General features: G+C 39.6%; 1 protein-coding gene across 2 annotated transcripts in view; it reads right to left on the reverse strand.

The window, feature by feature from the left end:
- Positions 1-3,596: 3,596 nt before the first annotated feature.
- Positions 3,597-14,599, reverse strand: part of SPOCK1 (SPARC (osteonectin), cwcv and kazal like domains proteoglycan 1) — a 275,752-nt gene continuing 264,749 nt past the window's right edge. For both annotated transcript variants that reach the window (XM_065849049.2, XM_071814742.1), the window contains exons 9-11: positions 14,498-14,560; positions 9,093-9,230; positions 3,597-8,080 (exon numbers count right to left, since the gene is read on the reverse strand). In XM_065849049.2, the coding sequence (XP_065705121.1) occupies positions 7,890-8,080; positions 9,093-9,230; positions 14,498-14,560 (392 nt within the window). In that variant the 3' untranslated portion in view covers positions 3,597-7,889. The remainder of the gene's footprint in view (positions 8,081-9,092; positions 9,231-14,497; positions 14,561-14,599) is intronic.

A 14,599-nucleotide genomic window follows, 5' to 3' on the forward strand; every position in this document is an offset into this window, starting at 1 on the left:
GCCTCCTCTCAGTGCAGCAGCAGCTGTTGCAGTAGGAGTGGAGGTGAACTGCAGCATTAGCGTCCCCAACAACCACCAGAGCTCTTCGTAGGTGTCAGATTCTTACGTGACTTGTACCAAAAGCAATGGGAATATTGATCTTCTGTAATGGCCCCTTGTAATCCAAAGTATTTCAACGGCCTACATTTATCTGTGAAAACCTACATCTTGTTACAGTCTCAGTTTTATTTAATTTTACTTCAGGCTAGTAGTTATTTCGGTCAACTCATTGCCAGTTGTGATAAACTGATACATTATCTGTGACGGAGCAAATCTGCGTCTATATGCTCCTACTTGTACCAACTCTTACCGGAATATCTTTACACTAACTGGATTTGTGATATTCGACGTAGAAAAATCAGTGTCAAAAACCCCAAGTCTCTCAAAACCTGCAAATAATTTTGGAGGTAATATGTTTTCAAAGCATAAACCAGTAAGCTTCTGGACCTTTCCTCTAACAATATGCTCTGGGGTTGACTTTCCCATGTTTAAGGGCCAGATTGCAAATGTATTGGCTGGGAATGGAAGTAGAATCATGCTCCAGCAATTATTTTTATTGAGTAACTATGGATGAGAAAAGGCAGTTACCACCTGGCAGAGACCCTGCGGTTTAAGTTTTCTTTACAAACTCTCTCTGCCCAACCCTTTATCATGGAATAGCAGGAATTTATAGTGATACCTGAAAGAACTTGATACTCAAAACCAGTAGCTGCCAGATACCGAATTTCTTTCTAAATCTGCTGTCACCAGAGGGGTTTCTTGCACAGCTACATCTGGGAAGGTGGCTTCATTGCCACTGATCGCACACATTAGAGCTTTTTACAGACCTCTGCCTCATTACTGGGCTGATACAGTGCTGGCAAAATCTGAATTTGTTTCTGGCCTTGCTCTTTCCTTCCTCCCAGAATGTGACTTTTGTGTGTTTTTTTTAATCCTCATTTTCAGGGATTCATTTCAAGCAGTTACTAGATATTGCACACAGGGGACAGGACCAACCCAGCTCATAGCAGGAACCTGCCTCTGCAGTTTGTGGGTTGTGATCGGCTGATCCCAAACTCCTCAAGTCAGTGGGAATTTTCCACTGAGATAGGAAGGCTTTGTCCTGAAAGCTGCAGGTAGGACCATAGGACCACTCTGTTCACGCTCAGTGGGTCTGTTCCTCTCATTCACAATTTCCTAACCTTTCTGAAAAAAGTTGGTTTAATTTCAAAGATGGGAGTGCTCAGAAAGTCAGAAGCTTATTAATAGCTCTCTGCCCCTTTTTAATCTATTTGAAAAGTTGTACAGTATGCAAAGCTGTTGTGACATGATTTTTCTTTTTAATATCTCACCCTTTGGCTGTCAGTATTTAAGGAAAAATGAAACTAATCATCAGTGAAAGCTGTAATGCTACTGTTTAATAGCTGCTGTGGATCTCAACAGAAAATTTTGTAAGAGAGAAAATAAAAGACTCTGTGTGTAAGCGTACACATGCATCTCACAGTGAAGGTTTCACAGAACAAACCAAGAACAGTATATTGTTAGCAAAATAATAATAGGTAAGGAAAACATATTTATATATTAGAAAACAGGGGGAAAAAAGAGACTATTTCTTTGTAAGTGGTTAATTTTGTAACTAACTTCATCTTGTGTGCCCCTTTCCATGTAGAAGTATCCGTCACCCCCAGTGTGATCTGGCAGATTTTACTGAGGATGCAAAGTACAATGTCGGGTGAGGATGAACTCCACTGTCCTCCAGTGCCTGCTGATCATTTTAACAGAAGACAAATTGATCTTTTACCATCGCTGGAGCAACATTTCAGCTGCAGACACTCCTCTGCATCACTAGGGAAGCAAAGGCTGTGACACCCTGGCAGGGAGCTCATGAAAATTAGTCCAAGGTCCTTGTCCAAAATTCAGAGCATGTAGCCCCAGTACAAGTTGTTACAGAAGAGATCAGCAAAGTATGGGTGATAAAGCACCACCTCAACCTTATATGAGGCATGAAAGGAATTCCCACAAGTGGCTATTCCAAACACCGGGGTTCTGTCCCTGTGCACATCACGAGCTCTACCTCGCCCCCCACCAAACACTCTGGCACTTTTTGTCCCTGACCAACACTTCTCAGGGCAGAGGATCATAACATACATGTTTTTTTGGAGGTGATTGAAAGATGTATAGATAAGGTTCTTAAGGACATGGTTTACTGCTAGATTTAAGTTATGGTTAGACTCGATGAGGGTCTCTTCCAGCCAAAACTATCCTATCCTATCCTATCCTATCCTATCCTATCCTATCCTATCCTATCCTATCCTATCCTATCCTATCCTATCCTATCCTATCCATGATTATATGTATATATACACAAATACTCTCTGTGTACATATATACACACACACACATTATGATCATATATATACACATTTATGTATAGAAAAGAGGGGAGGGGTGCGTGTGTCTAGCTATGCATGTCTAATACACAACAAAGCTCACAAGTCACCTGCAATTTTGAATCTAGAAGGGATATTAAAAAAAACCCAATAAAATTAATGCCAATCATTAGCCCTTCCCACAACTAAAACCTAATTTGCTACTCACACACTCTTAAGCTTGATATTTGGTTTGCTTCCCTTCCAGCCCTCAGTGCCACAGTATTGGACATCTGGCATTGGTGAATCACTTCAACATGAAAGATCGAACAACTTCAAAGAGTCGCAAGGTGGTTTTGGAAAGGGAAAGCCCATTTGTTTGCAGAGTCAGATAAGGCAACATATTGGAAGTAATGTGTGGTACCCACAGTAAAAATAAGCTAATGAATGCAGCCAATTGAACAGAAATTTAAGGCAGATGCTGACCCTAGATGACAAAACTCAGCCAATGGTGCATGGAGAGAGGTTATAAATGTATTACCTGATGACACAATAATTGCAGAGATATTTGAAAATATGATTCATTATTTCATGTGGTATTTAAATATTGCACACACAGAGGAAAGGTGATGGAATAACATTTCTAACTCAGTAATTAGCACTGTAATAATATTGGCTGTTTAAATTCTTTAATAATATTAAAGAGGAGCTCTAATTTAATAATTGAGACACAAACCCAGGTATTTCTAAGGGAAGATGGCTTCTCACCAATTGTACTCAATATAATTTTGTCTTTATTTATATTGTAGATAATGGCCACTGTAGAATGTGGCTGTGTTCATAGAATTGCCCTGGATACCTTCAGAAGAGACAGAAAAACATCACAATTTGCAAAGTGGGGAGGAAATAAAAATGAAACATCACCCCCCCCAGCTAGTTCCTTAAAAATTAATTTTAATGTAATTTAAAAAGTTCTGATTTTGGTACAGTTACTACTTTCAGTTTGGTTTCATTTCTGCTTTTAAAACACAGTTTTTGAGAGACCTTACCTTAACTTCACAGATTACAGCTGACATTGAACAGAGGTATAAGGTATAAACCAAATATAAAAGACTATCCATTTTGAGGCATGATTAAATGCTGAGTTAACGTACTGCAGTATTTTTGATCCCTAAAAGTTTAATAAAATTCAGGACAGGCAATAAGGAGTCACAGACAAATTAAAATTTATTGAGACAGACAAAAATGCAACTATTGCAGACTACAGTTAAGCATTTACAGTTAACCAAAGATAGCAAAATGCTCACATTCCACTTAACTCCTTATGGAAAATGCATTCGGAATTTACTATGCAATTCTACTTACTATGAGAGTCTACATCCATCTACAGTAGGGACATCAAACTGAAACACGTAATATTTGGATTGCTCCTTACAGATCTACACATTTAACAGTAACAGACATCAACAGCATTGAGAAAAGTATAAAAAGACCAAAACCCACCTACTGTAGAAAGGGCTTTTTGATGTATAGTAACTGTACAGAGCAGTCTATGTATTAAAGGAACCTGAATGGCATACAGAAGGGACTGCAATAAAAGCCAACAAACGTAAGAAGCAAAGCTTGAGCGATCTGGTGGTCTGTATCAAGTGGTGACCTTAGATCTATGTCATTTGCTGCTTGAAGGGAAAAATGCTACAAAACTTCTAATATCAAAATATTCCCATGCCAGAAATGTACACTGAGACTAACAGACTAGGCTGCAGAGGCAAAGAGAAGCATTCACTAACAAACAGTGTTGTTTTAAATATAAACTTTACATTTTCAATATAAACTGTAGAATAAATATTAAATAAACACTTCAAATGGTTTAAAATAACAGTACAGAATAGCTTAAAAAAAGGCAAAGAAAAAGAAGATTCCTTGTGTTCACAGCAAAGGCCAGTAATGACCCAAAAAACCCAACTGTGCTGAAATCTGAACTCAGGGAGATTTTGATTTAACCACAGTAGTTAAAAGGACACCTTGAAACATAAAGCAATGCCTAACAGTATTTCATAGTCTCTAATATGAAAAGAAAATGAGATTAAAAACTGGTTTGTGTCTCTAAAAAAATGGGACAACTCTGATTCCATTTTTCACGATGATAAAACGTTTGGAAGGTCAATGACTTGATGCAGATGCGGAGTCCTGCTTGATTAAAAAAAGAAAAAAGGAAAGAAAAGGAATTAAATCAAGCTGGAAGCAAATTAAATCCTTTACATGCATGAAGAATGGAAGGGGCTTGATCTGGAAGAGCACGGGGTCTTGGTACAATCACTAGTTTCTTTTAAAAAAGTAAAACATTTTCTTAATGCATCTTGCCAAATTGGACAGACACACACATACATACATGGGTATAAATGTATACATACAGACACACTTGTATATATAGGCTTCATATTCCACCAGCCACTGGAGAATGCCAGTGGATCACAAAAGGGTTTTGCTAAAGAGTTTTGTACGGTTTGGAAATGTGCTCTTAAAGCAACCCATGCTGCCCTTCCAAGCACAACAGCCCATCTGTCCTGCTCCTGACCAGGCTGTGACACCTTGTGATGTGACACTTCTTTCTTACTCTTCAAATGATCTTGGAGTCATACTCAAACAAACTAGTCAAGAAAAATGGCATTGTTTTCATGTGTGTGTCTGTGTGTGCACGCTTGTTTCTGGAAAGGGAAATGTGCTACCAAACCAGGCAAGACATCTGCCCTCCTGCCTGCCTGTGTGTGCAGGCCTTTTGCACATAACTATGATAGCAGATTTTTGGGAGGATGCTGGGGCGCAAAACTACACACAACGAAACAGACCAGTTTGACTGGTACCCACAGCACATTCAAGTTGGTAGGTCTGGGACGATGGTAATTGTTTTATAGTTATAAAACCTGCCAGCTCTGATTTGAAATAGTTGCATGTGAGAGATTACAGTGAAGAGAGGCTTAGTGGTATTGAGGCTGTGGTACATCTGCTCATGTAAACTGAAGGATGTCCACATTCACTTTTCAAGGCTTATTTAACAGCTTTTGCTTAACCATCTTACATGTTTGCACGTGACACAGAAGGGCTGCAACCTTGGACCCTGGAGCTGCCTGCAAGGGCTTCACCCTGGTGAGGAGCTGGACGGGATGTACTTCGAATCAATGCGTAGTTCCAGGATAAGCCATTGCAAAGGGAAACAGGACTGCAGGAAAAAACCCTAGATGTGTGAGGAGAGTAAGTCCAGGAGGATAAGCATAACTCTACTGATTGTGGAGCTCAGTTTTGTGTCAGAGGGAAATGGCAACTTGGTGCTTTAAGCAAGTCCTGTACAGGACAGCAGAGCTAGAATCAGAGAATGTGGGTTTAACTAATAAAATACCAGAAGGAAACCAGCCATGATGTTTGAGAGGCAAATTACTGATGGTGTTCGATTGCTCCTCACAAAAAAATCATACAATAGGGAAACAGAAATGCTGATTTTTATCTGTTCCTCTTTCAAGTCAGCTTGAATTTTCTATGAAAGGCAAGCTCATGGACAGTGATTTTTAAATAAATTTTCAAAAATTATAGGAAAACCAAAGGGATTTGAGGCAGGGTGGACTGCAGGCCTTTTGCACATAACTATGATAGCAGATTTTTGGGAGGATGCTGGGGCGCAAAACTACACACAACGAATTCCTCATGATTTTATACATCCTTCTGCATTAATAACAATTACACAGGCTTGTTCTTTGTTCTCAGGTCATTGATCTAGATGGATAGGAAATGCAAGAGGGGAAGGCAACTGAGCACCTGCAATGCATGTGTCCGAAAGGAATTTCTCTTCTGCTGTCTGAAAGCAAAGGCCCTTCACAGAGGGGCTGCAGTGGCCGCTGGCTTTGGCGAGGGCTGAGGACCACTGCCCTTGGGCCAGCACCCCTGAAACATTGACTTCTGCCAACCAGCATGGTATTTTCCTGCTTTCAAGTGAATATGTAACGAGCTGTGTTTTGACTCCATACTGTCTCTACCTCTATACTCAGCACTAACTCAGGGGAGAAAAAAAATGATCTCATTAGTTTTCTGGGTAATATGCAAATTTTTCATTCTGCAAAGTAACTCACAGGCAAAAATACCCAACAAAACCCCAAAACTTATATCTGCCTCCTAATGCAAGAGTTGTGTTAAGGTACCTCTTTTTCTGAAAATAGTAAAATAATAAAAGGTCACCCACAATACATTCCTGCATCAGTTAACTGCAATGGTAAAGGACACAGTAAATAATTTTATGCCAATATGCTGTGATACAAATGAAGAGCTACGAATATATAGGAGATGCTGAGGGAATCACAGACTGTATTTTAATACTATTCTCTTTTATGTGTGAGTATTACAAGTGTGCAGCTTGTCACACTGAGCAAAGGAGTTAAGCTTTTGAAACATGACAACCTAAACTTGCTTTTTTAAACAGGTCAAATAAATATTAGCTATTTAAATTAAAGGAACAACAGCTTACTACTTTTGATGGTTAGTGTCTTTGACAGCTTTGTAACTTTGGAATGAGGGATAGCTAAGAGTAAATGAAGAGCAGGCAAATCCATAGCGAGTGAGCAGGAAGCAGAGGCCGCCCATGTAATGTTAGTGCAGCTCTTACTGAAAATAAGTTCAGACAGGAGCTGAGGAGCAGCTATGGAGGTGGTTCTGATGCTACAAATTCACAACACACTCTGCCCTTAAACACTCTGGAAGGCAGATGGACTCAGTTCCCTGCCTGTAGGGCTTGGTCCATGATAGCTGTGAAGGTTCTCATCATCTCTTAAGGTCAAGGCCATGTTCCTTAACCAAATAGTGTGTCAGAGAGCTGATCTACACTCTGATGGGAGCTTTGCCTTCAGTGTGGGCTCGGCTAAGCCTGTTGGACTCATTCTCAGAGAAGGTAAGGAAATCAAAACGCTACCAGTGGGTTTCTTTCTGGATTAAACCTCTGGTGCTTGGCAGCCAGGAGTCACTATCCAATGAGACCTACCTCTTTAATAGAACATAAAAAATATGGACTAGAAAATGAGGCACCTACTTTTCCTTCTTCATGAAGGAAAAAATAACCATTTCTGATATGATCCAGGTAACAATTTATGACACAAATTCTCTAATGTGAGAAAGGCTTCCAAGCCTTGTGTTGGTTTGTTGAGCTGTGTTTCTTCTTTCACAGGATGTATTTCATAAACTGTGCAAGTGAGGATTAAGAGACGAAATGTTTCTGAAACAAAACTCATTGCTCCTGTGGATAGAACAAAAATCTCCAAACCAACTGAACAAAAGCTGTATTGCAAACAGTCTTTGCTGGGAGGGGAAAAAAAAAAAAAAAGACTTCCAAATTAAATAGGCTATACAAAATTAAACTCAGTAGAGAGGGAATATTTGTGCCAGGTACTTTCAGATACAATTGCAGAGTTATGATGTGACTTGCAATACTGTGCAAAATGCGAGTCCTCATTATGATGGGCACTACCATATATAACCAATTTCATCATCCTTATCATCATCTTCGTCTTCATCATCTTCATTAGCTGCTCTTACATGAATCTTCATTTTCCCTTCTTTGTCTTTTTTTGCTGCTTCAGGTTCCTCTTCCAAATCATCCAACAATACAACTGATCCACCACTGCCAAAATCCCCTGAGGTTTCTTGCTCTTCTTCTGAAACAAGTGAGTAGTAAAGGTCATTCCCTCACATAACACCAAATTCATCACTAGCTTTGCCATTCAAGTCACTGTCATTTGCAATGTTACTTTCTAAATTAATTGATTCAGCTATTAATGAAACCTCTACATTTCAATTTTCATCCTGAACTGGGACAAATATATATCAGTTGACTCTGAAAAATTTACTCGCATAAAAAAACTATGTATCACCCTCCCAGAGACTCGACTGGAGAGTATGAGTCAGTTCACAAGCATGAAGGCCAGAAAATCAATACTTGCTTGTAAATACTTTCATCTCATCATGACTATGTGACCAAGGCTAAAAATGTTCCATAAATTGATTGTATCTGAGTGCATAAACCACACTTTGCAAATGTATCTATTGAGCCTAGCACCTGTGATGTGATTCTGGGCATCTCAGACCTTCCAGGTTTCTGCTTTTTCTGTTCCTTCATGCAGAAAAAAGCTGCATTGTCTACAACCATCACTGAAGCACTCTGAAGGAATACGGCTGAAATCCTGCTTGCCTAGGTCTAACAGCTAATTAGTGATTTCACAGATCTAGATAATGTTGTCCTGTCAGCAATTTTATTTGGCTTGGTTGCTAATGTACACAGTCAGGCCTTCCTTTCTCTGGAAAGACATTATTTATGAAGTCCCAGTAAATGTGTGTTCCAGAATATACAGAACAATATATTTAATAACCATGCATAGCAATCCTATAACCTTAATTTTAAAATCAATTACTACGTTTTCCAGGTTGGTAGCAAAAATGTCTCATCAGTTGTTATTGTTTGTTACCTTCTGCTGTACCACTTCCATAGGACCCATACGTCTATAAGGGCCCCATTTGGAGTCTGAGGAGGAAAATACAGGAGCACTTTGATCACTGGTAGCCATGTTTCCCTGTTGCCACTTTTGTTACCGTACTCTATCGTACAGCAATGGCAGGGCTTATAACAATGCGAATTCCTTTGTTGTCTGAGGAAAGTACATCGTTACTCACCACAAGTCACTGTCCCTTGCTTTCTTGAGCCGGCTATCTCATTCCCATACTTATCAACACACCAGCACTGCCCTGTGCTGCCATGGCACTGCGTGGCTTTGTAATAACCTTCTTCATTGCACCGTGGGATGAAAGCACCTGAACAGAGTATAAGGTATAATCAGGAATGAAAGCCTTTGTAGGAGCAAGCAGGTATTTAGAGTATAATGAACTTGTCACTTATTTACAAGATCTTTACAATGTTGGCAAGAAAATACATTTGATCATCTGGTGCCTAAAAAAGGAGCAGAAATTACATATGATTAACTATTTTCAGCCACCCTGGTCACTGCACAGTGCACAAATGTTTGTGCATATGTAGCACATGGAGGGTGATGGCATACGGTACTACAGACAGTTTCAGTCCGTCCCTGAATGACTTATGTTCCCACAGAGCCCCTTTCAGATTACACTCCTGGTTTTAAACTTTTCTTTGCAACTGGATTATTACCCCAACTTCATTAATTCTACATTTCCCTTCCATTTGCACTCCTTCAGTGTTTATCACAGAAGCCTTTCCACAACACTGTAATTATCCCTAGAAGGTATCTGCCATCTGCTTGTTATTCATACTAATCTCAAGCACAGCTCCCGATTTACTGAGAGTTCCCATGTATAAAAGGAGAAATAATGCATAAGCTTTACAGAGAGTGACAACAGGATTTGAAGTCAATAAGTCTTTGCATTTGAAGTCCAAGATTTGTCTCACAATAAACCCAAAGTAGTTCAGCCTTGTAGAGTGTGGTTCATTCTGGCTTCTGCAGACAGGTTCTCTCGGGACAAACCCCTTTCATTGTTCCCACCATTTTCAGCAGATACAGCAAATGTACTTCAATATGAAAAGCCCTCTTGTCCTTCGAGATGAGTTAGCGTTATTCCCAGGAGGGGTCACTGAAGTAATTTTCTCTTCTTTGCCAATTGCTTCAATTTGAAACATGGCAGAAACCCACACTTGCTCCCCAAATTTCTTGTTTCAAATGATTCTTGAGAAAGTATTTTTCTCCTTTGTCAAAGATACCAGTGATTTACTGGTCACACAGTAAGTTTTTTAACTAGTTCCGTGTGTATAGCATCTCTTCAGACAGTTCGTGTATCAAAGGGGCTATTTCTGCTACATTTTTCAAAGCAAAAATGAATGAGAAGGTGCTGGCCAAATGTAATGAAATCTCCTACATAGAAGACACAAAACTGGAAGTCAGTCAATCACCTCATACGCACACACACATCTATATAAAGTGAAGCCTTGAATTTGCAAACCCATTGGCACTGCAGATCTTGTCTAATGTTTGTGTGGCTAATGTAGGTCTGGAAGATAAGAAAAACCTTTGAATATCTGCAGAAATCTTTGTATACCGGATCAGTTTTGGAGATCACATCCATTAGCGAGAATATTTTAAATAACTTCAAAGCATGATCTTATAGCAGGTTTGCTTACAGGTATCACCTTTATATTCATGTAAAGATTTAAGCATACTGATGACTACCAAAGACTCATTTTCACTATTTGCTAAACAAACAAACAAATAAACCAAAACCTGGTTCTAATGACCCTGTATACGTATTTGCCTTTGTGGGTTTTTGTAAGTTAATGCTCAGTGTTCAATCTTTTAATATTGATTGGTTTAGGGTTTTTTTCCATAGTTATGTTCACATTCTCTCTTTGTTACACACTTAACTTTGTTAAGGTGTTTATCAAACTACACACAACCTTGGGAAAAGTGCTCAGGTGCTCATTTTGAGCTGGTGTCAATCAGCATAGCTGTATGTGTCATATCAGATGAGCATCTGGCTCTAGGAAAGAATCAAAGGGGGAACCTTGTTGGCATTACATGGCGAACAGAGAACAGCCTCTGCATTTCAAACCGTCTCATTCTTTCTTTTTTGCCTTGGTCAACACAACCATTCCCTTCCCTGAAACAGGTCTTTTTGCTTAGTTTCACTGTGTTTCTTCTAAGGCAGGAGTGTCAAACTCATTTTCACTGGGGGCCACATCAGCCTCGTGGTTACCTTTGAAGGGCCGAATGTAATTTTAGGACTGTATAAATGTAGGGGTAGTTACCTTTGTCAGGTATTAAAATGTTCCACACTGCCTGTAGGCCTGTAGAAGCCATAGATTTAAAAATAGATTATGGTCCAGGCTCACTGCCAACATCACTGTGTGAAGAAAGGATTCACACTTTGGGTCACAGTGGAGACTGAAAGGTACTTTTCATTCTGCGTGGGAAATTTATGCCAATTTGTATGTAACACTGGAACTTTAAATATTTAGCTATGCATACTAATGTCATAGCATCTGCCAACCATCAGAGAGAAGACTACGGCATGGCCTCTCCAGTGTGTCAGGTGCAGGTGATAATGTGCGGAGGACAGAGAGTCACTGGGAGCAGATGTACAACCTGATGATTCGTCCTGTAAATGCTACATAAATCAGCTCCTGTGTTCATTAGAAACAAGCTCTGGGTACAAGCTCTGTTATTCTGGAGCATGGCATCCAGACAGCCCATTTAGTGGGAACATCTCACCTTGTAATTTGGTTTGGCATCAGCAAACATCCACAGGGTTTGGAAGGAGAAAGGAGTTTTCCTCTCCAGAGGTTCTTGCACAGGTGGTGCTTCCCCACAAGTGTTGAGCGGGCGGCTGCTGGACCAGCTTTACTATCAGGCACTATAAAATGTTAGTGACTCCCCACTGAACTGCCTCAGACTCGTGAATCCTGCTTCCCTATCTCTCTTTGTCCCATAGAATATTTAATTATTCCACACAAACTTGAACAACACTGTTGCATCTATATCCACTTTATGGATCCAGACCTTTTTTTTATTTTCATCATTTCCTTATCTATATAATACTCCTCTTCCTCAAAGGACATGGGGAGAATAATTATATGCTAAAGATAGTGAAGCACAGAGGTAAAAGTCTGACAGAATTAAGTGGTAGCCGGCACACAGCTGCCAGTATTAGCTATTATATTAGCTGAATTCACAGAGCTGATACAGAAGAAAATTGTGACGGGAGCAGAAATTTATTACCTCAGTGATGCGGAAGAAGCATTATCAGGCTGCACAGTTGTATGCTCTAAAAGTACACTCTCTACAGTTAATTGTACTCTAGATAAATCTGGTACGAAAAGATGAATAGTGCTGTTTACTTTTTAATTCAGTCCCCTGGGATGCTAGACTCTATTTAAAAGCCTCCAAATTCAACATATCTAATGGTAATGGCTTTGAAATACTTTGTTGCAACTGTCACATGTTTTGAAAAATATATAGAGAAAAAATATCAAAAGTCATCATTTTTTAATAAGTTAACAGAAATCTTCTTCATGCATACTGCCCAGACTGTAAATGCTGTGCTCTACATGTCAGGGACAGAGAAGGAAAGGGCTAGTTTCTCTGAAAATATTAGCCTCTCTTTTCAATCTTTATTGTTGCTACAAGCAGTGCTTTTTTGTCACGTGTGTGTTTTGGTTTCCCTTTGCATGATTTTTCAGTCAGTGAAGAGAAAAGACAATGTTTTCTGCTGTATAAATAGCTATAAGATCAGATTAAAATCTCACAGACAGGTGCCATTATGCAGGCAGACTTTCAAGGTAGGTGAAGCAAAGAGTTCCTCTCTATTTTATAATTTTCTAGCTTGTGGAACAACCTATGACTGACACTTCTTGATTTGTTGAGTTCAGTCACTTTTATCCTTTTTTTTTTCAGTACAGTTAACTAGAAGTTACTTGTGGTAAGGGACCATTCTTACTGCTTTGACTTTGTAATTTTACCCCTGCTATTGTGATCAGATCCCAGTGATATGTGCTACAACTGCCTGTAATATAGCCATCATTTTTCCCTGCACAGCAGAACAAACCACTTACGTTTCAAGCCAGATGACATTTATTGCATATATCAAATAACAGCAAAGCATAAAATAAATACGAGATAGGCAAATGTGTCTATTAGGAACTGTGCTGCTTATTCTTTTAGGTGGCTTTGAAAATAACACCCATGAGACAGAAAACACCGTGGCTACTTCTGCCACAACATGCGTTTGAACACAAATGCAAAATATTTACTGAATGGAGCACACACACAGCTGAGCAATAAATCCTCCCTTTGCTCCCACAACTATGAACTCTGAAACATCTTAATCTTAGGTGAACTTGCCATGAAAGGATGGTGATACAAAACCATATTCCCTGTGGCCTTTGAGAATGCTTATTCTTATTTTAAAGCAATGAATCTATGTTGGGATTGTTCATAAGGTATCTGAACCTTGAGTCCAAATGGCAGTGGCATTTGAGAATGGCAGAGTTTATCAAAGATGAGCTTTGCAGCAGCTCTGTTTGCAGGGTCTGCTTGTGAGTATCTAGGAACATCAGACTAAAATCTGAGAGCAAGCCGGGAAGTTTTGCAGCGGAGCTGACGTGCAGGCTCTGTGCTGCAGCCAGTGATGCTGCAAGAACCTGACATGGGTTCTTGGCGATGGGCTTGACAGCCTGGGTCTGAGGTAAGGCAGACTCTTCAAGGGTGAAATGCTGTGCTTTCTGTAAACAGAAACTTTAATCTGTAGTGGTATGCCTCGTGTGATTTGGCTCTACATGCGCAAATGCACTAGGACAGAAGCTTCCGTAAGATACCACCACATAAATATGAGGCTGCATAACACAGTGTGATTTTAGGGTATGGAATTAGTTACCTTAAATTCACTCGGTTCAACAACCTGATGTTTTTAGCAATTAAATGGGAAAATGCCATATGGGGATTTAGTTAACCTAATTTTAGAACAGTATAAGTTATGAATCAATTCAGGCTCCCAAATAGTCAACAGAGAGAGGGGCAAGAATTATCACATTTTACAGTACGAAGCATCCTGCTGGGCTGCCTAAAATGAGATGATACGAATTCCCATTCTCACACTCATGGAATATGCTGAAATATTTGTAAGGTTTGATTAAGCAAACCGAACCCCAAGGAATGAACGTATTGCACTGTAACTGGACTAAGACACGAACCCCTTGGCAATGCACTGTGGCACCTTCAGTCACCCTTCAAAAATGGGAGGATTGAGTATCAAGCAGCCCCTGTACTTATTCTGACCTACGAGGTGATTAAGGCAATATTCAGCTCTGTGTGGACAAGGCTTTGCATTTCTGGAGAGCTGTAAATTAGTTCTGAACCCATTGCCACGCTGACACCTGTTCTGTACGTTGCTACCTCATTATTTGTTTAATTTCATAGTGTCAAGCCTACACTCCGTGGTGCACATTCCTGACTTAAAACATTAGTCTCTAATTGAAAAACCATTACTGCATATAAAGTTACAATAATCACAGAAGCTTTAATTAGTTGAGTAAATGAATAGCAAGTAATCAAACTTACCCAACAGACTCTTCCCTCTACTTAGCTTTTGAATTCTATTCATTTCATTCTGGCAAGGAAGACCTAAAATATAATGTATGAGAATCAGTTTCCAGATGGTTC

This window comes from Patagioenas fasciata, chromosome 14, assembly GCF_037038585.1.
Source record: "Patagioenas fasciata isolate bPatFas1 chromosome 14, bPatFas1.hap1, whole genome shotgun sequence".
NCBI classification, from domain to species: Eukaryota; Metazoa; Chordata; class Aves; order Columbiformes; family Columbidae; genus Patagioenas; species Patagioenas fasciata.